General features: G+C 44.1%; 1 protein-coding gene across 3 annotated transcripts in view; it reads right to left on the bottom strand.

The window, feature by feature from the left end:
- ACSM3 (acyl-CoA synthetase medium chain family member 3) overlaps nucleotides 1-24045 on the bottom strand; it is a 74297-nt gene that overhangs the window by 16673 nt on the left and 33579 nt on the right. For all 3 annotated transcript variants that reach the window (XM_089669939.1, XM_089669941.1, XM_089669940.1), the window contains exons 4-8: nucleotides 23158-23365; nucleotides 22936-23079; nucleotides 20012-20168; nucleotides 9772-9851; nucleotides 1705-1828 (exon numbers count right to left, since the gene is read on the bottom strand). In XM_089669939.1, coding sequence (XP_089526065.1) covers nucleotides 1705-1828; nucleotides 9772-9851; nucleotides 20012-20168; nucleotides 22936-23079; nucleotides 23158-23365 — 713 coding nt within the window. The remainder of the gene's footprint in view (nucleotides 1-1704; nucleotides 1829-9771; nucleotides 9852-20011; nucleotides 20169-22935; nucleotides 23080-23157; nucleotides 23366-24045) is intronic.

The following is a 24045-nucleotide window of genomic DNA, read 5'->3' as shown; positions in this document are numbered from 1 at the left end:
TTCCTCAATGGATTTAAAGAAAAAAATTTACAGTAAGTAGAAAAATCTTATCCTTTTTATCATCCATCAAAGGACAAAGGAATGAAGAAATTATGTTAACATATGTTGCTTCCAAAAGCAATCTGAGTTGGCAAAAGAATCTGAAAAATCCAACAGATCTGGAGATCTGACTATAACAGCATAAGAAGGAATCAATGCCTGAACAAGATTAGAGAAAAAAACGCGGATGCAGTATAGATATGCTGCTAAAAAGAAAAGGCACAGGTGTCTTTCTGGTGTTCCAGAGCATGGGCAGATAATACCACAAAAGGGAAAATGTTGTCTGAAAGAAATGCAAAGGTGGAGAACAACCAATTAACCACCATAAGGAAAAACAGATGGAAGAAAACATAGATCAACTGCTGTAGTGGTCAATAAATATGAATGTTACTAGTATACCTTACCCTTGACCTCAGGGGAAGCAATGCTGGACAAATAAAGCAAGTCCTCTATAAAGTGCCAAGTTTCTAAAAAAGGAAGGGGTGGAAAGATCCAAGCAGCCATAAAAAAAGGAAAGGCTACATGAGGACATTGTGATGCAACAGACGTACAAGGAGGAGGAGGAGACCTTCTAACTCACATAAGTAAAAGATTGAGAGGTGTGAAAGTTTTAATAAAACCTGGCTGATTTTATAAATATATTCATTCTGATATAGGAAAAGGGATTCCCGCTTAAGGGAACTCTGTAGCAGAGAACAGAGTGCCATGTCTGTTGATGATTCAGGGATCTGCAAACAAAGAGTTTTGTCCTGAGTGTAGATAGGGTGGACACTATGGGGGGATTCACGAAAACTGGTGCACTCAGAATCTGGCGCAGCTGTAGATGGTAGCCAATCAGTTTCTAATTTCAGCTTGGCCAATTAAAGTGTTACTAAACTCAGAACCCTGCATTCACTATATCTGGTCTCCCACAGTACACAGAACATGGACGTGCAATTATTTTAGTTAATATAAACTGCTAGATACCTTTTCTCATCAGCAGGTAGAGCAGTCTTGTGACGTCTATCAGTGTTCAGCAGAGCACTGGTTAAAGCTTGTAGGAGGAGTTTTCTTTCTGCTCTAGGAGGATTCAGACAAAATGTGGACTGCATTTTTTTTTAAATGACTAGGTAACCAGTTTTCTGACCATGCTCACCTCTGTGACTCCTTCCCTCCCCCTCCCATTCCATAGCTCTACTCCTTATCTGAGTAACTTTCTGTGTTGTTTGTTTTTTTTTGTTCTATTCAAAACTTGCTGTTCATAACATTTTGTTAACTGTTTGTGTAAAAGTATTGCTTGGGCCTTACAAGAAGGGGGCACACCCTGGAAGCTTGTCCTGAAAATGTAACCGTATTACATACATTACTCAACTGTGTTGCTTTTTTAAATAGAAAAATCTCACTATGATGCTCCCAATGAGGGATCAGCTGAGAGTAATCTGGTGCAGTGCATTGGCCTGGCTCTTGGGAGAGCCTAATCCCTGGGTATTTAGCATGCAAGACTGGGTACTCTAAATAAAGTATGACTGGAATTGGGACCTGTTTTCTAGTTCACTGGTATAGAAATGTGAAGGACTCCCTCTGTTAAATCCACGCTGAATCTGATGAGCTAAAGGTGCACTAAGCCTAAAAATAATTGTATCAGTCAAGTTGTAATGAATAGGCTTTACCAAAAAGGTAACTTACGGTTTCAGTTTGGCCATAGCCTTCATAAATGTCTAGTCCAGTGCTAGCTTTCCATTGCTCCATTACCTGGGGGTTGATGGGCTCTCCAGCACTTACACAGTGTTTAAGGCTCTTGAACTTATAACTAAAGAAAAATAAATACAAGATTCTTGGTGGGGATTGTTCTATGCTCAATATTCTTATTGTCTATAAATTGCTTACAATATAAAATATGTGGAACACATTATTATTTTTTCCCAGTATTGACAAGAGGTATGTATAACTAAAGGCAAAACTTTTGTTTTAGTTTAGAGTTTAGAGTGCAGAGGGATTGAAATAGCTGTCAGGTTTGTTTTTCTATCTGTACCCCATTAGGTACATTCACCCCTCTATAAATCCTGTTTACCATAAAAAGCAAAAGTGAATGTAAAAGAAAATCCCGAATTCTGGCCTGTCTCCAGAACAGGAATAGAGGAAATACCTTCCAATAGGGTCATTAGTTCTGGTGATCCTGGTGATAAACCATGGATTCCTTCACTTTAGATGGATTTTCTCTCACTTCCTGTTTTGGCTATGGAACAGGAAGTGAAGGGTAATCTCCCCAGTGGGACACAGATGGGAAAAATAAACCTCACAGGGTTATATCCCACACTTTTTACAAAATGGAAAAAAAAATGCTTTAGTTCTACTTTAGTTGTAGGTAACAGAAAATATTAAAATTATAATGCAAAATTTCAGATAACAGAAAATTGAAGGACAGATACTTACTGTAATATTCCTTTCCTGACTGGCTCCACGGCAGCATAGCTGGATGAGGCTCCGCCCACCCCCTGCATAATCAGGACCAACTCATAAAATTTTGCCCACCTGTAGCCTTGGCGTTCCATAACTCATCCTACTAAGTTGGGTGAGAATTGTGCTGCCATGGAGCCAGTAAGGAAAGGAAAATTACGGTAAGAATCTGTTATTCAATTTTCCGTTTTCCTGTCAGCACAGCTGGGAATTAACTAGCCACACATGGGAGGGTAATGCTTGAACAATTTAATTTTGACTGGAAGCAGAAGCCAAAAATCCCCTGCCAAAATCAACAGTAGTCAGAGCTGCAAGCTCTATACAATAGTGTGTCATGAAGGTATGGATAGAAGACCATGTAGCCACTTTGCAGATTGTATCTGGAGAAACTCGACCTGCTGCCGTCCATGAGGCTGAGACACCTCTAGTGCAATGCGCTGTGACCCCCCCAGGCACAGGCAAACCTTTCGCTCTGTAAGCCAAGTAGATGACCTTCACCAGCCACGAGGCAATTACTCTTACCAGAAGCCCTCAGGCCTTTCCGCGATACATTTGGAATGACAAAGAGATGATCCAAACTCCTGAGCTCGGCAGTAGCTTCTACATATGCTTTCAATGTATGCCCAACATCCAGCAGACTTACTTCCTGGGAATGTTACAAAAGTAACATGGGAATTGTAATTTCTTGCTTCATGTGGAATCTGGGAGCCACCTTGGGTACGAATCCAAGCATCAGTCCAAGTACCACTCTATCTGGAAAGAAAGAGAGGAAGGGTTCTTTAAACCCTAAGGCTGCCAGTTCCGATACCCTTCTGGGTGATGTTATCACCACCAGGAACATTGCCTTAAGCAAAAAAATGCCACAGCGAGGCCTGATGACTGAAAGTACCTGATGAAAGGAAATCAAATACCAGGAGCAAGTCCCATTTTGGAAACTTTAGCAGTCTGGGTGGATTTAAGCGGATAGCTGCTTTGAAGCACTGTACCACTAGAGTGTCCGATGCCCATTGAGTACCCATAAATGCAGAGATGGCACAAACGTGTGCCTTCAGTGTACTCACACAAAGCCCCATATCTAGACCTACTTGAAGAAAGTGCAGCACGTGGCACACTTTCAGGAAATCTGGTGAAAAATCATGCCTGCCTGCAAATTCTGCAAACTTATTCCAAATTCTGGCATAAGCACTATTAGTGCTGTCCTTCATCAGGGTATTCATGACCCTGGTCGAACATCCCAGATTGAATAACCTTCACCTTTCAAGACCCAGGCCATCAGCCTCAGCCTCTCTGGAGCCGGGTAACGGATTGGGAACAGGTCTGATATCACTGGTAAGGGATGTGGATCCCTGACGCTCAATGAAAGAAGTAGCAGATACCAGGGTCTCTTTGGCCAATCTGTAAGTACTGCCAGAATGGTCACTTTCTCCTGATGTGCTCTGTTCAGAATGTTAAGGATTACAGGAATCAGAGGAAAGGCATATACTGTTCTGAAGCTCCATCTCGCGGTAAGTGCATCCACCCCCATCACTTGTGGATTGGTGAAAAATTGAGACAGTTTGGTGTTTTCCAAGGAGGCAAACAGGTTCACCTCTGGGAGAAAGGCCCATGCCACTATATCCTGAAAGACTTGTTTTGATAGCGCCCACTAGCTGTCTACATCCGTTCTGGACAAGTAATCCACCTGTATATTTATCTGGCCAGGTAGGTATACTGCTGTTAGCAGCTGTATGTTGGATTGAGCCCATTCCATAATCGGTGCAACCTCCCTCAAAAGAGAAGCACTGTGAGTGTCCCCTTGCTTGTGGATGTAGGCTACTACCGTAGTATTGTCCAGCTTCATCAAAAAAGGGCCACACCCTGAATGAGACGCCAGGAGGGCCTGGAAGGTTGCCCTCTATTCTAGCATGTTGGAGACCATCTTGGAAGCCAGCAACAGCCATTAGCCCTGGGCCCAGTGGTATTTGCATAGGGCTCCCTAACCCATTTCGCTGGCATCTGATTGGACTACCTGCTATTGTGTTGTCAGTAGAGAGTGGCATCATCGTAAATTCCGTTCTCCTGACCACCATTCCAGACATGTCCTTATCCTGGATGTGATCTGGATACTCTGCACAAGATCCTCCGATCTCCATTGTTCCAGGAACCCAATCTGAAAGGGCTGCAAATTCCACTGCGCCCATTTGACCATTGGGATGGTTGAAGTCATTATCCCGAGAAGCTGGAAGTCATAACTTCCCACTTACATTGTGTTCCGAATGAAAGGCATACTGTCTTCTGGTAATGCTACTGGTGACTTCCGAGTGTCTATCCTTGCACCAAGGTATACCAGGGTCTCTGTCAGCATGAGGTGACTCTTCTCTCGACTGATCAACCACCCAAAGCTCTCCAAGGTTGACATGGTTACCTTCCGATGTGAAAGAAGTATATCCCTGTCCTGATTTACCAGCAGAATGTCGTCCAAGTAGTGGTACATTCAAATGCCTTAAACCTCAGTTGTGCCACCAGGGCCAGCAGAATCTTCTTACGCACTCTGGGCGATGTGATTAACCCAAAGAGCAGACACACAAACTGGTAATGAAGCTGTCCCACTGCAAACCACAGGAATTTCTGATAGACTGGGGCCACTGGCACGTGGAGGTATGCATCCTTGAGATCAACTGACAGAAGCCAGTCCCCCGGCTGTATGACCTTCAAAATTGTCTGCAGCGATTCCATCTTGCATTGATCTTTCTTGATGTGCTTGTTGAGACCCCTGAGGTCTATCACCAGCCTCTTCAACTTGCGGCCTGTAGCGGCATTTGGCCAATGTCAGTGAAATTCTCTCCCTGGCCTGTAAGATTTATCTTCTCTGCCTCTGGTCTTCGGTAAGTTTCTGTAAGCCGCACCCTTCTTGTGGAGCAATCTCTGATCCTGGGGAATGAACCCCAATTTCCTGACAGAAGCCAGAGATGAAATAAGATGAAGATCCACCGACACCTCTCCTACTGCTGCAGAGAAAAAAAAAACAAAAAAAGAGCCATAGTAAGGCAACATCTACAGCAGGCAATGCATAGGACCACACACCGTAATTGCAAGGTATACCTGAGGCGAGGAGACACAGCACACACTGCAGGAGATGATTTATGACCAAAAGCATCTTTAAATTTGGCTCCCTTAAGCCTGGCTCCATCCCCCCTCTCCTGATTGGCCGGGGGGCAGCTCTGCTCATGCTCAGTGCGGGTTCCCAGCCTGTGCTCCCCAATGGCCTGCATCCTCTCTGGAACAGGGGCATATCTTCAGCAGAGGGAACTGCCAGCCACGCTATAGTGGCCACAGCAGGAACGATGTCCGCTGCTTAACAGCTCATAAATATCCCCCAACAGAAGGCTACTTACCCAGCATACTGCTGCCCCGAGGAGCAGCAGCGGGGTTCCCTGCACCTCAAGATTGCAGATTACAGCAGGGACCACGTCCAGCCTCTGGATGCTTCTGGACAGATAGCTAGCTCTTTGGATCGGCTAGGAGGGCTAGACGCCGCATGTCCTGACACAAGAGGAAGGAAAAGGAATGCTGAGGCTACATGTGGGCACATTTTTATGAGTTAGGGCCTGATTATGCAGGGAGTGGGCGGGGCCTCACACAGCTGTACTGACATGGAGCCGTCAGAAAAAATAACTTATTACAACCACAGTGCAGGAAAAATCATGATTAATAAGTCACAGTAAAATGCACAATAAGCCAGTCTTTACACAACAGATTTATCAGAAGTAAAAACAAAAATGTAATATTTTGCTGCTTACTATTCCTTAGACTAAATGCTGTATCTGTATTCATTTTCTTTTTGTTCTGGCTTTTTTTGTAATTTTTTTGTCGTTTATTGTCATCTGGCAGTACTGCAAATACCACCTTTTATGTATTTTAGGCTGGTCATGGATTATCTACAAATATATGTTGCGCTCCTAAATACTTCTCAATAAATAATAATTAAATTATTACCATTAAATTAATTCAAATTATGATACAAATAACTAATACAAGTGTATAAATACCAAAAAATATTTAAATAGATAGTTTCAACTAATCAATCTCCTCCAAATAAATATCAAAATAATTCCACATGAAATACTCCTCTAAAAAAATATTTTACCAAGTGCTCATAAATAATCTATTAGTGACATGATATACTTACTAATACCCTCAATTTCATTTATATTCATAATACCCTCATTTATTATAATAAAAATAGTAAACCAACTAATAACCCTCAACTAAAACGCATTTAAATGATCCCCCATAAATAAAGATAACCAAATGCTCATAAATAATTAGTAGTGATTAGTATGAATCCAAATATCATCAAAATAATAGTCCCATTGAATAAACAATTGTTTATATATAGTGACTTGGTGCTTGTTGTTCTTCAATTTGTGACTTTTGTGAATCCTTCAAATAGTGAAGATGTGTGCTCACCTCCTTTGATGCCTGCAATTAGGCTATACACGCTTTCGGTTCACTTTCCCTGGAACCTGCTAGACATATACTTTTGCTGGTAAAATAGGGAGATCCTTCCTTTAGGAGTAATGGATGTATCCTCTGGTGGCTGATTATCCCCTCAGGGATTACACACTCCTTTTGTTATCCCAGACCTCCTAATTTCCTCTCCTTGTGTTGCTCCGCATGCAGGAAGAAATAGAGGACATAGTGCTTTACCTTTTAAAAATTTTTATTCCCACCATCCAAGTATTAAACTCACATTAGACAGGTTTAAATAATGCAATATCCCATTGGAAATCCTCTGCTGGCCTCTGAGTCATACACCTGCCGTCTATCGTGTTGTGCAGCTCCTCTCCGAGTGATGACGTAGCCCCTCCCCTACGCGTTACGCCTCCAATCACGTGGCTTCATCAGGAGGTTGTGATAGATCAATCACTCATCCATTGCCAGCTTATATCATATCATATCGATATAAGCTGGCAATGGATGAGTGATTGACCTATCACAACCCCCTGATGAAGCCACGTGATTGGAGGCGTAACACGTAGGGGAGGGGCTACGTCATCACTCGGAGAGGAGCTGCACAACACGATAGACGGCAGGTGTATGACTCAGAGGCCAGCAGAGGATTTCCAATGGGATATTGCGTTATTTAAACCTGTCTAATGTGAGTTTAATACTTGGATGGTGGGAATAAAAAGTTTTAAAAGGTAAAGCACTATGTCCTCTATTTCTTCCTGCATGCGGAGCAACACAAGGAGAGGAAATTAGGAGGTCTGGGATAACAAAAGGAGTGTGTAATCCCTGAGGGGATAATCAGCCACCAGAGGATACATCCATTACTCCTAAAGGAAGGATCTCCCAATTTTACCAGCAAAAGTATATGTCTAGCAGGTTCCAGGGAAAGTGAACCGAAAGCGTGTATAGCCTAATTGTAGGCATCAAAGGAGGTGAGCGCACATCTTCACTATTTGAAGGATTCACAAAAGTCACAAATTGAAGAACAACAAGCACCAAGTCACTATATATAAACAATTGTTTATTCAATGGGACTATTATTTTGATGATATTTGGATTCATACTAATCACTACTAATTATTTATGAGCATTTGGTTATCTTTATTTATGGGGGATCATTTAAATGCGTTTTAGTTGAGGGTTATTAGTTGGTTTACTATTTTTATTATATTAAATGAGGGTATTATGAATATAAATGAAATTGAGGGTATTAGTAAGTATATCATGTCACTAATAGATGATTTATGAGCACTTGGTAAAATATTTTTTTAGAGGAGTATTTTATGTGGAATTATTTTGATATTTATTTGGAGGAGATTGATTAGTTGAAACTATCTATTTAAATATTTTTTGGTATTTATACACTTTTATTAGTTATTTGTATCATAATTTGAATTAATTTAATGGTAATAATTTAATTATTATTTATTGAGAAGTATTTAGGAGCGCAACATATATTTGTAGATATTTCCAACACAGTTGTAGCTATGTGTTTCATGTTTGCGATCCTCTAGTAATTATCACACCTGTGGCTCGCAAGTCACTCTGATTCATCTATACCTGATCATGGATTATGCCATTTTCATTCCTTCAATCACGGGTTAATGAAAAAAATACATAGATTCCCCTATCAACATGGCCAGTGTTTATTCGGGGAATCCTTCCCCCTGCGCTAATGTATTCTGATAGCGAGAGGTTTCCCACTGTCAGAATACAATCATGACTGCTGGCAGTGTAATTCGTGAAATTATGCAGTGTAATTCGTGAATTAAGTCTTCTCATTGAAGGAGGAGGAAGGAGGGGATGTATCCTTATTGGACCATCTGTACTGCTGTTCTGCCTGAAGACCCAAAGCTGTTAACCAATGCAGTACCGGAAGTTCAGAGACAGGGACAAGCATCCCTGTAATGACAAATACTTAGTACTTGACACAAATTACATATGGCATTAAATCAATAGATTGGATATTATTTATATGTTAGAGCAATGTCTTACTGTAAATGGCAGACTTTATATACACTGATCCGCTATAATGTTATGGCCACACGCCTAATATTGAGTAGGACCCTCTTTTGTAAACTTAACAAATCTAAATTAAACTTGTGACATTTACAATCAAGTTGCCGTTTCTTGTATGCCTATTTAAAGTGTACGTATATCTAAAACTTATTGTCAATTTTGGATAGAGTAGAAAAAGCAGGTTAAAACCTTTTTTTTGTTGTTGTTGTTGTCTGTGTATCTTGGGCAGAGTTCCCTTCCTTTCCTGTCATGTAGACTGAACAAGACGAGCTTTAATTTTTACAACATGAGGGGAATTCCCCTATTAGACAACTGTCCCCAGAACAAGTGTTCCCAATGGAAGATTTCCCTTCTATTTCTGTTCTGGGGAGAACTGTAAAACTGGATTTCCCATCATTTTCCAGTTTTGTGACAAAATTAGCAACAGGACAAATACAGAGAGGTGAAATCTCCTCTTTGGGGTCAAAGATAGAATTGAAAAGCTGGTAGGGGTCCAATCCCTTCCATACTGCACCCAAAATTAAATACAAGGTTTTGGCTATCCATAAATGTTAATTATAGGATAAGGAGGTTCTTAATAAAAAATAGAGACACATACAAGTATGAACTGGGGAGTTTGCTAGAAGAATCACAACCTCTCTTTATAGAAAAAAGCTACAACTACAAGCACAGTGTTACAATCCATTTTGCAGTAAGTTACTATCTTTCACAATGCATCTGTGGCCAGTTTACACCATATTTCTGCTTTAAAGTATTTTACTCAGTCTTGTATAAAACATATTTTACCTATGAAGGTTGTGCAGCACCATCATGCGATAAAGAGTCGGAGCTGAGCAGAATGTTGTGACAGGGTACTTTACAAGTGTCTGTATAACAAGAGAAATATATTGTTACCATGAAATACAGTTGTATATAACATCTGTGATTAAAGCAGTTTGCTTAGATATTGAATTTACTGTACTGATTCTACATAAGGCCTGGTTCACACCTATACATGTTGCAATCTGCTGTGAGAAAAAGTGTCCCTGACCCTATTCAAAAACACAGCGTCTAAAAATGCACAGATGTGAACGTGTCCCATAGGAAACCATGTTAAATGGGCTGTAGTGAGTTTCTGCAAAACGCAAAAAAACACTGAAAAACACATAAGTGTGAACCAGGCCTAAAGCAATATGTAAGCCTACCAAAGACTGAATTCCACCACTTAGGTGTACAAAAAATTAAAATCAATGCCAGGAAAAAGAAGAGAAGGTGGAAAAAATTGTCTTCATTGCCCCTAGATATCAGTCAGATCTATTCTTTCAAAATCTTAAACCTGCAAAAGGACAAAAAAGCAGAGCAATAGGGCAAGTGATTAGCTGAAGTAGTACAATAGTTTTTATGAACAGACAAATATTGCACCCAATTTGAATTCTTCTCTAAGTAATCTTATAATTAGAGATGAGCGAATTATTCAAAAATTCGATTCGGCTGATTCGGCGAATTCGCGGAATAAATTCGATTTGAGTCGAATATATTCGCTGCGAATTTAACTTATAAAAAGGGTGTTTCTAGGCTTCAGAGAGCCTTTATATTAGTGCAGAACACTGTACCTTTAATTTAAATGCCCTTGGAGTCTGCTGGGGAAGAGAAATAATACTGTCAGTCAGTATGACATGCAGATGAGTGCCGTCGATCTTAGAATCACCGCACACTTCACTCATTTGGGCAGTCACGGGGCCAAAACCAGAGTGTGGAGCCACAGTGTGGCGGTGGAGGCAGCAGCAATGGGAGGCCATACAGCACCCTATGACAAAATGGAACCCACCAGCAGTGTGAGGAGACCTGAAAGTGGCACATGGCAGAGTGTGGCGATGGAGACAGCAGCAATGGGAGGCCGTACAGGGACCCATGACACACTCTGGACCTGGCAGCAGCATGAGGAAGCGGTACAGGGGCCCATGACAGATTACGGGCCTGGCAGCAGCATGAGGAGTCGGTACGGGGGCCCATGGCAGATTACGGGCCTGGCAGCAGCAATGGGAGGCCCGTAATCTGCCAGCACCCTATGACAAAATGGAACCCACCAGCAGTGTGAGGAGACCTGAAAGTGGCACATGGCAGAGTGTGGCGATGGAGACAGCAGCAATGGGAGGCCGTACAGGGACCCATGACACACTCTGGACCTGGCAGCAGCATGAGGAGGCGGTACAGGGGCCCATGACAGATTACGGGCCTGGCAGCAGCATGAGGAGTCGGTACGGGGGCCCATGGCAGATTACGGGCCTGGCAGCAGCAATGGGAGGCCCGTAATCTGCCAGCACCCTATGACAAAATGGAACCCACCAGCAGTGTGAGGAGACCTGAAAGTGGCACATGGCAGAGTGTGGCGATGGAGACAGCAGCAATGGGAGGCCGTACAGGGACCCATGACACACTCTGGACCTGGCAGCAGCATGAGGAGGCGGTACAGGGGCCCATAACAGATTACGGGCCTGGCAGCAGCATGAGGAGTCGGTACGGGGGCCCATGGCAGATTACGGGCCTGGCAGCAGCAATGGGAGGCCCGTAATCTGCCAGCACCCTATGACAAAATGGAACCCACCAGCAGTGTGAGGAGACCTGAAAGTGGCACATGGCAGAGTGTGGCGATGGAGACAGCAGCAATGGGAGGCCGTACAGGGACCCATGACACACTCTGGACCTGGCAGCAGCAAGAGGAGGCGGTACAGGGGCCCATGGCAGAGTGGCGAAGCGTAAGCAGCTTAAATTGAAGGCCATACAGAGGCCTATGTTAAAAATAATAACATGTTTGGGGCATGATTCATGGCGGATTTAGTCAGTTGTGTCAGGAACTGGTGGTTTGAAATCCAGACTAATCCACGCCTGATTCATTTTCACAAACGTGAGTCTCTCCACACTTTGGGTGGACAGTCGTGTCCTCCGCGGAGTTACAATACCTCCTGCCGCACTAAACACGCGCTCCGATGCCACGCTACTGGCCGGGCATGACAGCCTTTCAAGGGCAAATTCAGCTAGTTGGGGCCAAAGGTCAAGTTTCGTTGCCCAGTAGTCAAGGGGATTGTCTACCTCGGTTGGCAGGGTGCTGTCCAAGTAGGCCCAAGCCTGTTGTTTGAGCTCCTGCTCCAGGTCCACCTGATGCTGCTGCTGCTGCTGCGGCTGGTTAGTAGTTTCCTCACTGCGCTGGTGAAGAAAGCTACTCATCATCGACTGCAGACTGAGGCAGCCGCTGCTGGTGGAGCTGCCACTGCTCCTACCACCCCACCCCTCCCCTGCTGCCATGGCAGCGGAACGCGAGCGCACAGGGCCCACAGTGTCTGAGGATGGACGTTGGCGCAGAAAGGCAGAGACCAACTGACTACATAGGTGGTTTTTATAGTACGTTATTTTGACCTCCCTCTCAGCAGGTGTGAAAAAGGCCACCATTTTTGAACGGTAGCGAGGGTCCAACAAGGTGGACAGCCAAAAGTCATCCCTCTGTCTGATGGTTATTATTCGGCTGTCGCTACGCAAGCAACCGAGCATGCTATGGGCCATTTGTGCCAAGGAATGCGAAGGACTCCCTGCCTCCATCTCCACAGCATACTGCCACGGTGCGTCTGGGTCCTCTGTCTCCTCCTCCTCCTCTACCAGATGCTCCTGCTCCTCCACTCCTGTCCGCTGAGTGGAAAAACCACCCATTTCACTCAATAATTCCTGAGCACCAATGTCCTCCTCTACCTCCTCCTCTTCTTCCTGTCCTGCCCCCACAGGGGTCATGTGGCGTTGAGATCTGTGCGCCACGTCTACCACACCCTGACCAGCCATTGTTAACAGCATTTGTTCCAGGACGTGCAACAGAGGAATGACGTCGTTCATCCCATAGTCCTGCCGACTCACGAATAGCGTGGCCTCCTCAAAGGGCCTGAGCAAGCGGCAGGTGTCACGCATGAGCTGCCAATGGCTGACATCTAAGTTACACAGGGGAGTACCTTTATCCGCTTGTAACATCAGGAAATCGGTGATGGCCTTTCGCTGTTCGTAAAGGCGGTCTAACATATGTAGGGTTGAATTCCACCTTGTTGCAACGTCGCAGATCAGGCGATGCTGTGGAATTCCGTTCTGCCGCTGCAGCTCAAGGAGGGTGTGCTTTGCGGTGTAGGAATGGCTGAAATGCATGCAAAGTTTACGTGACATTTTAAGGATGTCTTGCAGTGGGATGGTGGATTTTAGGAACCGCTTGACAACCAGATTGAACACGTGAGCCATGCATGGCGCATGGCACAACCTTCCTTGACGCAGAGCAGACACCATGTTCTTTCCGTTGTCGGTCAACATGGTTCCGATTTTCAGTTTGCGCGGAGACAGCCATCTGTCGATTTCTCTGTTCATTACACTCAGAAGTTCCTCCCCTGTGTGACTACGTTCGCCAAGGCATACCAGGTGCAGCACAGCGTGACACCGTTGCGCCCTGCACATGCGATATGCCGGTTGGGTAATGGGACTTGGCACGGGGGTGGCGGCTGAGGACACGGCGGAAGAAGAGGTGGTAGAGGCGGACATCTTTGCTGGACCAAGGACGTGCAAACGTGGAGGCAAAAGCGGCGTGACCTGTCCAAGTTGCTGGTGCGGCTGTGCCGGCACCACGTTCACCCAGTGGGCCATAAATGACATGTACTGTCCCTGACCGTAGTTACAGCTCCACACGTCGGCGCTGCCGTGCACTTTGGCAGAGACCGACATGCTCAAAGACTGGCCCACCATCTCTTCTACATGTGAATGCAGGGCTGGCACTGCCTTTTTGGCGAAGAAATGCCGGCTTGGCACTCTCCACCGCGGCGCGGCACAAGCCATCATTTCTCGGAAAGGTGCTGAGTCCACCACTTGGAAAGGGAGGGACTGCAGCACCAGCAACTTGGACAAGAGGACGTTCAGCTTCTGCACCGTCGGGTGCGTGCTTGCAAACTGTTGTCTCTTGGAAACGGATTCCAAGAAAGACTGCTGACGGAATCCGTGAAGAGGAGTAGCAGGAGAAGGAGCATCTGAACGAGTGGAAGATGCCAACGAGCGACAACTCCCCTCAGCAGAGGTGTTGGAGCCTTGACTGGCTGATAGAGGTCGGGTGACGGAGCAAGTAACGGAGCGGGTGATGGAGCGGGGGCTGGGGCAGGCAGAACCGCCGTATCTTTATCAAGGTTTTCCCAGGCCACCGAATGGCGACGCTGCATATGCTGACGCAACGCTGTAGTCCCAACATGGGCCCCCTGGCCACGCTTGACTTTCTGGCCACATAGTCGACATACGGCTACGTTTACTTCCTCGGGCGGCTTGACGAAAAATTGCCACATCGCCGAGTAGGAAACTTTGCCCCCGCTACTCCTCACTGGCTGACTGCTACTTCCTCCGTGCACACCGGCACCACTACTGGCCGTGGTGGTAGGCTGCAGTGGAGCTGGTGCTCTACTCCGTGGCCGTTTGCCTCCACTGACACTGCTGCGACCCTGCTGCCTCCTGGGCAACCCACCGACTGTTTTGCTCGCTGCCAAGCTGGCACCCTCTTCTCCTGATGATGCGGAAGCAATAGCCTGATGACGACGAGGCTGCCAAGTGCGATCAGCCTCATCATCATCAATTAGGGTCTCCGCCTCACTACTAGCCCCCTTGGCTGCGTGTGGGTCAGGAGACAGACCTGTCTCTAGACCGGCTACCAAGCCACTCTCCTCGCCAGTACTTCTTCGCCTGGCTGCTGAAGAGGCGGATGTCTCCCCCCGTTCCTGACCGCCCTCTGTTAGCTCTTCCTCACTGTACAGTGGGGCTGAGCCCACAGCATGCGATACTTCGCTTGGTGAGGGAACACCAAAGGACAGGGGCAGGTAGAGGACACGTGATTTCAGTGGGCTTGCTCCCGGGCCATGCCACCTAACGGTTGTGTCTGACGTACCCACCGACCGTTGGCTGTAGGTGTCAGAGGTGACCTGGGAAGAGGAAGACGACCGAGCCAACCAATCGATGAAGGCAGGGTTGTCGGTGGAGACACGACCGCTGGATGACACCGGGAGCACTGGCCTCTGGCTGCGACTAGTGCTGCCTCGACCCCTTCCTCTGCTGCCACGTCTGCTCGCTCCTGAAACATTGCCTCCTCTGCCACTCCTCTGCGTGTTGTCTGACATACTCTTTAATTCAACGATTCTGTGTCCCTGAGTAACAATTCTGTGTCCCTGAGTAACAATTCTGTGTCCCTCAGTAACGATTCTGTGTCCCTCAGTAACGAACCTGTGTCCCTAAGTAACAATTCTGTGTCCCTGAGTAACAATTCTGTGTCCCTGAGTAACGATTCTGTGTCCCTGAGTAACGATTCTGTGTCCCTCAGTAACGATTCTGTGTCCCTCAGTAACGATTCTGTGTCCGTCAGTAACAATTCTGTGTCCCTCAGTAACAATTCTGTGTCCCTGAGTAACAATTCTGTGTCCCTGAGTAACAATTCTGTGTCCCTGAGTAACAATTCTGTGTCTGTCCCTGAGTAACAATTCTGTGTCCCTGAGTAACGATTCTGTGTCCCTGAGTAACGATTCTGTGTCCCTCAGTAACAATTCTGTGTCCCTGAGTAACAATTCTGTGTCCCTGAGTAACAATTCTGTGTCTGTCCCTGAGTAACAATTCTGTGTCCCTGAGTAACAATTCTGTGTCCCTGAGTAATAATTCTGTGTCCCTGAGTAACAATTCTGTGTCCCTCAGTAACGATTCTGTGTCCCTCAGTAACAATTCTGTGTCCCTGAGTAACAATTCTGTGTCCCTGAGTAACAATTCTGTGTCTGTCCCTGAGTAACAATTCTGTGTCCCTGAGTAACAATTCTGTGTCCCTGAGTAACAATTCTGTGTCCCTGAGTAACAATTCTGTGTCCCTCAGTAACGATTCTGTGTCCCTCAGTAACTATTCTGTGTCCCTGAGTAACGATTCTGTGTCCCTGAGTAACGATTCTGTGTCCCTGAGTAACGATTCTGTGTCCCTGAGTAACGATTCTGTGTCCCTCAGTAATAATTCTGTGTCCCTGAGTAACAATTCTGTGTCCCTGAGTAACAATTCTGTGTCCCTGAGTAACGATTCCGTGTCCCTCAGTAACAATTCCGTGTCCCTGAGTAACAATTCTGTGTCCCTGAGTAACGATTCTGTGTCCCTGAGTAATGATTCTGTGTCCCTGAGTAACGATTCTGTGTCCCTCAGTAACAATTCTGTGTCCCTGAGTAACAATTCTGTGTCCCTGAGTAACAATTCTGTGTCTGTCCCTGAGTAACAATTCTGTGTCCCTGAGTAACAATTCTGTGTCCCTGAGTAACAATTCTGTGTCCCTGAGTAACGATTCTGTGTCCCTCAGTAACAATTCTGTGTCCCTGAGTAACAATTCTGTGTCCCTGAGTAACAATTCTGTGTCTGTCCCTGAGTAACAATTCTGTGTCCCTGAGTAACAATTCTGTGTCCCTGAGTAACAATTCTGTGTCCCTGAGTAACGATTCTGTGTCCCTGAGTAACAATTCTGTGTCCCTGAGTAACGATTCTGTGTCCCTCAGTAACAATTCTGTGTCCCTGAGTAACGATTTTGTGTCTGTCCCTGAGTAACGATTCTGTGTCCCTGAGTAACAATTCTGTGTCCCTGAGTAACGATTCTGTGTCCCTAAGTAACGATTCTGTGTCCCTAAGTAACGATTCTGTGGCCCTAAAGTCTCTGTGGCCCTAACTCTGTCCCTAATACACAGAGGTCTGTCTCTCTTGAATGACCGGAGGCTAATGGAGAATTCTAAGATGGCCGCGATTTATAGCTCCACCATTACACAGTGCTGGCTGGCTGGCTGCTGATTGGCTAATGCGATCACATGTCATGAATGAATGCATTATGGGTCAGCGCGCCTTGTCTGCGCGCCTTCCCAGAGATCCCCGCTCCGTCGCCACACATGTCGCCGCCATTTTTGGGAAAATTCGATTCGTGCATCCGAAGTTTGCTAATTTTCGGATTCGGCGCGAATCGAATATTTCCTAATCTTCGAAACGAATTCCACTTCGTCATGTTCGATTCACTCATCTCTGCTTATAATCAACAGATGAAAGCCAGAATTTGTTTGGGTGCTGAATATCCTTGATACAAAACAAGAATTTCTGCCTCTTTCAGCTTGTTTAATGGCCAATATACTAAGATATTCATTTTTACTTCTGGCATCAGTGTATAGAACAGTTTTAAATATCTGAAAGATCCAATTTGAATTTTGATTTGGATATTGTGGAACAATTAAACTCTTGATCATTATTGCTTTGATAAAGCTCACGCTCTTTGTTATTCCCAGGGCTTTTTCTTTCAGCTAGAATGCTGGGGAACGCAGTTCCAGCACGTTCAGCACTGAATGTATGTAATGGCAAGGGGTGGTGGGGTGTACTGCAGGGTCCATTGATGCTGGCTGCTGGGGATCTATTGTCGCTGTAGGGGATCTATGTTTGTGTGTGGGGGGTGTCTATTGATGCTGGGGAGGTCTACTCTACTGTTGATAGTCTGGGATCTATTGTTGCTGGGGGGGGTGTCTTATGTTGCAGTGGGGTCAATTATTGTTGGGAGGGATCTACTGTTGAGAGAGGGGTCTATTGTTGCTAGCTGCTGGAGGATCTATTGATGCTTGCTGTGGGGAGATCTGTTGATGCTGTTGGGGGCTATTGTTGCTGGAGGGGTATTTTGTTGCAGGTGGTCCATTGTTGCTGGAGGGGGGCTCTATTGTTTCTGGCTGCAGGGGATCTATTTGAATGCTTTTCTTGTTATCATTACAAATTCCATACAAATTGATACTTGGTTCTGTATTCTCAAAAAAGGCGGTATTGGGAGGTAAGTAAGGAGTGGAATTCAGGGACACTGCAGGACAGAGACGGGGGTGACTTGGAAAGCGAGAGTTCCTGCACCTATTCTATGAGAAAAAAAGCCCTGGTTATCCCCTATACAGTGAGGAACAGAAGTATTTGAACACCCTGCGATTTTGCAAGTTCTCCCACTTAGAAATCATGGAGGGGTCTGAAATTCACATTGTAGGTGCATTCCCACTCTGAGAGACAGAATTTAAAAACAAAATTCAGGAAATCACATTGTATGATTTTTAAATAATTTATTTGTCTTGCACTGCTGAACATAAGTATTTGAACACCTGAGAAAATCAGTGTTAATATTTGGTACAGAAGCCTTTGTTTGCAATTACAGAGGTCAAACGTTTCCTGTAGTTCTTGACCAGGTTTGCACACACTGCAACAGGGATTTTGGCCCACTCCTCCACACAGATCTCCTCTAGATCTGTCAGGTTTCGGGGCTGTCGCTGAGCAACACGGAGTTTCAGCTCCCTCCAAAGATGTTCTATTGGATTTAGACCACTAGGCCACTCCAGAACCTTGATATGCTTCTTACAGAGCCACTCCTTGGTTATCCTGGCTGTGTGCTTCGGGTCGTTGTCATGTTGGAAGACCCAGCCATGACCCATCTTCAATGCTCTGACTGAGGGAAGGAGGTTGTTGCTCACAATCTCACAATAAATGGCCCCATTCATCCTCTCCTTAATACAGTGCAGTCGTCCTGTCCCGTTCGCAGAAAAGCACCCCCAAAGCATGATGTTACCACCCCCATGCTTCACAGTAGGGATGGTGTTCTTGGGATGCAATTCATCCTTCTTTTTCCTCCAAACACGAATAGTGAAGTTTAGACCAAAAAGTTCTACTTTTGTCTCCTCTGACCACATGACTTTCTCCCATGCCCCCTCTGGATCATCCAGATGGTCATTGGCAAACTTCAGACGGGCCTGAACATGTGATGACTTGAGCAGGGGAACCTTCCGTGCAATGCATGATTTGAAACCATGACGGCGTAGTGTTCTACCGACAGTGACCTTTGAAACTGTGGTCCCAGCTCTCTTCATGTCATTGACCAGCTCCTCCCTTGTAGTTCTGGGCTGATTCCTCACCTTTCTTATCATCAGTGATACCCCACGAGGTGAGATCTTGCATGGAGCCCCAGTCCGAGGGAGACTGACAGTCGTCTTTAGCCTCTTCCATTTTCTAACAATTGCTCCAATAGTTGATCTATTTTCACCAAGCTGCTTGGCAATTGCCCCGAAGTCCTTTCCAGCCTTGTGGAGGTTCACAATTTTGTCTCTAGTGTCTTTTGGCAGCTCTTTGGTCTTGCCCATGGTAGTAGTTGGCGTCTGACTGACTGTGGGGTGGACAGGTGTCTTTAAAGAGCTCAGACAGGTGCTACTAAGTTAGATTAATCAGTGGAGTAGAGGTGGACTTTTTAAAGGCACAGTAACAGGTCTTTGAGAGCCAGAATTCTTGCTGTTTCTTAGGTGTTCAAATACTTATGTTCAGCAGTGCAAGACAAATAAATTCTTTAAAAATCATACAATGAGATTTCCTGAATTTTTTTTTTTAATTCTGTCTTTCAGAGTGGGAATGCACCTACAATGTGAATTTCAGACCCCTCCATGATTTCTAAGTGGGAGAACTTGCAAAATCGCAGGGTGTTCAAATACTTCTGTTCCTCACTGTATACACATGCCAATGTGAATACATCTCAGAAGCATTTTGAATTGGTCTAGGAATGATCTGTTCGCAATCAGCTTTTCTGTGTCTGACCTTCTGAATCATGTACGCTAGCCATAATGCCGTTCTGATGCTGAGATGCATTTCTGACGCACAAGCCAGCCACCCTAACGAATGGTTTTAAAATGACTGTTGTACAAACCTACAAGTAAATTTGTTCCTATGAAAGAGGTAGTGGTTAGTTCTGCATGTTCTAGCCAGTCATGGAGGAAGACTGGCAAACAGGCAGAACAAAGGGTCAACTCAGAAGGCCTGCAGATCAGGCGAACATGAACCAATCTGCAGATACATTTTTTAAATGTGTCTGAGAGCCATGGGAATGTGACCTGTGTGTACATCAACTTTTACTCTTCGAAAATATCTTTACTAATGATTTATAATCTGGTATACTGTATAATAATTGTTCCATTAGACTACTTGCATGTAACTTACTTCCAAAATGACAGCTGCATCGAATCTTGGCATGCCGTGGGCAAATACACATGAACCTTGGATCCAAGGAGCAAAGACACTGCTCCAAGCTGACTTTGCCCAGCCTGTATCTGAAGCATTCCAAAACACATCTGAAGGTGACAAGTCCAGCCAATACCTACAAAAGGAAGCCAGTACTGCTTAATATTTTTTATTCTAATATTTTATTGGAAAATACATAGAGTAAAATATATCAGAAAATTGTGACCATTTATAAAAAGGCAGGTTATATAAGCATAAACAAAACGTCTTTCCAAATGTAGCACTTTCAAAACATCACAATATTTTAGACCAAAAATGTTTTCTGTCACAAGGTGACAATACTTGAATATGTAAGGAAGCCCATGTGCTCACCATGTCTAATAGGCCTGTGAGGTGCCTTATCTCCAGCTTGATGGCTGGGTCCTTGGCATGCAAACTGGCTGATAGCCACAGATTACCCATAATTGTTAGAGAAATATTATTATTCCCATTGTCTTTGGTCAGTGAGAATCACTTTGTGCTGCAAGCAACTGGCCCAGTCTGATTAATGAGATCAGGGTATCTGAGCTGTCACATATCATGGATATGTTGAGCGCAAGAGGATACTTCACAAATATTCACTGCATGGTTATCATTGAATGCAAAAGCATTCTCTAATTGGACCAGGCGAATATTTCGATGTCACTGCCCTGCCTCTCTACTTCATCACTCTAAAAGCATGTTGCATTCACTGAGGGAAAACTAAGGCAATCTCTGAATGGCAGTGCCCAGACTATGCAGCCACTTAGCATGAGACCCTGAAGACTATGGCAATCATTGTAGCAGTGTCCACTACTACAGTGATTCTCCATGTTTCTCCATGTTTCAGAGATCCCACAGGTATAGAATATACATACTTACTGTATATTGGTCCAATGCAATACAAACCACACTTGGAATGAAAACTTACTACAGTGATTCTCCATGTTTCAGAGATCCGACAGGTATAGTGGAAATGCATTATGTACAGTGGGGATCGAAAGTTTGGGCACCCCAGCTTAAAATTTGTATTAATGTGCATGAAGAAGCCAAGGAAAGATGGAAAAATCTCCAAAAGGCATCGAATTACAGATTAGACATTCTTATAATATGTCAATAAAAGTTAGATTTTATTTCCATCATTTACACTTTCAAAATAACAGAAAACAAAAAAATGGCGTCTGCAAAAGTTTGGGCACCCTGCAGAATTTATAGCATGCACTGCCCCCTTTGCAAAGCTGAGACCTGCCAGTGTCATGGATTGTTCTCAATAATCGTCTGGGAAGACCAGGTGATGTCAATCTCAAAGGTTTTAAATGCCCAGACTCATCTGACCTTGCCCCAACAATCAGCACCATGGGTTCTTCTAAGCAGTTGTCTAGAAAACTGAAACTGAAAATAGTTGACGCTCACAAAGCTGGAGAAGGCTATAAGAAGATAGCAAAGCGTTTTCAGATGTCAATATCCTCTGTTCGGAATGTAATTAAGAAATGACAGTCATCAGGAACAGTGGAAGTTAAAGCAACATCTGGAAGACCAAGAAAAGTATCAGACAGAAGAGCTCACAGGATTGTGAGAAAAACAATTCAAAACCCACGTTTGACTGCACGATCCCTCCAGAAAGATCTGGCAGACACTGGAGTTGTGGTACACTATTCCTCTATAAAGAGATACTTGTACAAATATGGTCCTCATGGAAGAGTCATCAGAAGAAAACCTCTTCTACGTCCTCACCACAAAAATCATCGTTTGAACTTTGCAAATGAACATATAGACAAGCCTGATGCATTTTGGAAACAAGTTCTGTGGACCGATGAGGTTAAAATTGAACTTTTTGGCCAGAATGAGCAAAGGTACGTTTGGAGAAGAAGGGGCACAGAATTTAATGAAAAGAACCTCTGTCCAACTGTTAAGCATGGGGTTGGATCAATCATGCTTTGGGGTTGTGTTGCAGCCAGTGGCACAGGGAACATCTCACGAGTAGAAGGAAAAATGGATTCAATAAAATTTCAGCAAATTTTGGATGCTAACTTGATGCCATCTGTGAAAAAGCTGAAGTTAAAGAGAGGATGGCTTCTACAAATCGATAATGATCCTAAACACACCTCGAAATCCACGGGGGATTACATCAAGAGGCGTAAACTGAAGGTTTTGCCATGGCCTTCACAATCTCCTGACCTCAACAAAATTGAAAATCTATGGATAGACCTTAAAAGAGCAGTGCGTGACAGACAGCCCAGAAATCTCAAAGAACTGGAAGACTTTTGTAAGGAAGAATGGGCAAAGATACCTCAAACAAGAATTGAAAGACTCTTGGCTGGCTACAAAAAGCGTTTACAAGCTGTGATACTTGCCAAAGGGGGCAGTACAAGATATTAACTCTGCAGGGTGCCCAAACTTTTGCAGACGCCATTTTTTTGTTTTCTGTTATTTTGAAAGTGTAAATGATGGAAATAAAATCTAACTTTTGTTGACATATTATAAGAATGTCTAATCTGTAATTTGATGCCTTTTGGAGATTTTTCCATCTTTCCTTGGCTTCTTTATGCACATTAATACAAATTTTTAGCTGGGGTGCCCAAACTTTCGATCCCCACTGTATATGTATATTCATACATACTTATATTGGTCCAATGCAATACAAACTACACTTGGAATTAAAACTTAATGCATTTCCACTGATATGTAGAAAGCGCATTAGGTGAGAAAATCACTAGAATTCAAATTTGCAGCTGGCTGTAAAAGATACATCAGCAGATATCCTCAGCATGTACTCATTATATTCTCAGCAGTACTCTCAGGCAACCTGTTTATTAGTATTTTCAATATCATATTCTCCTAACAGCAAGGTATTGAAGAGTCAGATGTGACATTACGCTACTTGCCTTGCATTAACAGTTAATCCAATGGGAAAGCTGCAGTGACTATGTTCTGTCATCTTTGGAGCGCCGGTTGTTCCACTAGTGAAATAGATAGTCATTGGGTCGGTGCTCCTTGTCCTCACACAGGTGTGTTTGTCACTAGCTGCCCTGAAACCAGTTCAAGGAAAGTTTCATATCACAGTATTAGTGTATTGCAAGCAGAAAAGGCTTAATAAAAATACTTACCGGAGAAGCTCTTGGAAATTCAGCCACCCCTCTCTTGGACTTCCAGATACCACCATTTTGTTTTTCAAGCATGGAGCTTGTGCTGCAATACTGTCTATAACTGGTGCCAAGGCATCATGAGCTATAATGCACTTTGCATCTGATGTCTGTAGTCTGTGTAGAATGTCTTTTGCTGTAAGTTGTGTTGTCCCAGGAATTAAAATCAGAGCTGTAATGAAAATCATTATGATTATCACTCAAAAAGCCATATAGTTATTCTATTTATACTTATGGTGTATTCCATTAAAGTGGTACTAAACCGTAAAAGCAAAATATATTAAATTGCAGCTTACCAATTCTTAAGCTGACCATAAATGGATGGTTTTCTTCATTCAACCAGCGGGCTGAATGAAAAAAAATATATATACTGATCAGTGGATGCAGCTCATTGGCTGCAGCTGCTGATGGAGGAAGAATTTTCCAACAAGCTCATGTAACAGAAGCTGATTGTTACTGTAGATTGACTTCTGTCTAGCAGAAGCAGCCACACATGGATTGAAATTTGCAATCCATTGCAGATCATTTTTAGAGTGCTAAGGCATTTCTAAACATGCCCTTGGTAATTCACTTACTTAACCACTTCAAGTCCGGACACTTTCACCCCCTTCCTGCCCAGGCCAATTTTCAGCTTTCAGTGCTATCACGCTTGAATGACAATTGCGCGGTCATGCAACACCGTACCCATATGAATTTTTTAGCATTTTTTTGAGACAGATAAAACTTAATTTTGGTGGTATTTATTCACCACTGGAAATTTTTTTTTTTTGCTATATAAATGAAAAAGTCCAAACATTTTGGAAAAAAAAAGTGTTTTGCAAATAAATAATCTTTCTTCATAAATCTTGGCCA

The sequence above is a fragment of the Staurois parvus genome, unplaced genomic scaffold (assembly GCF_062004578.1).
Source record: "Staurois parvus isolate SC_StPar_1 unplaced genomic scaffold, SC_StPar_1.0 ptg000084l, whole genome shotgun sequence".
Taxonomy (NCBI): Eukaryota; Metazoa; Chordata; class Amphibia; order Anura; family Ranidae; genus Staurois; species Staurois parvus.
The sequence above is the reverse complement of the archived record's forward strand: the minus strand, read 5'-3'. Positions and strand labels throughout refer to the sequence as shown.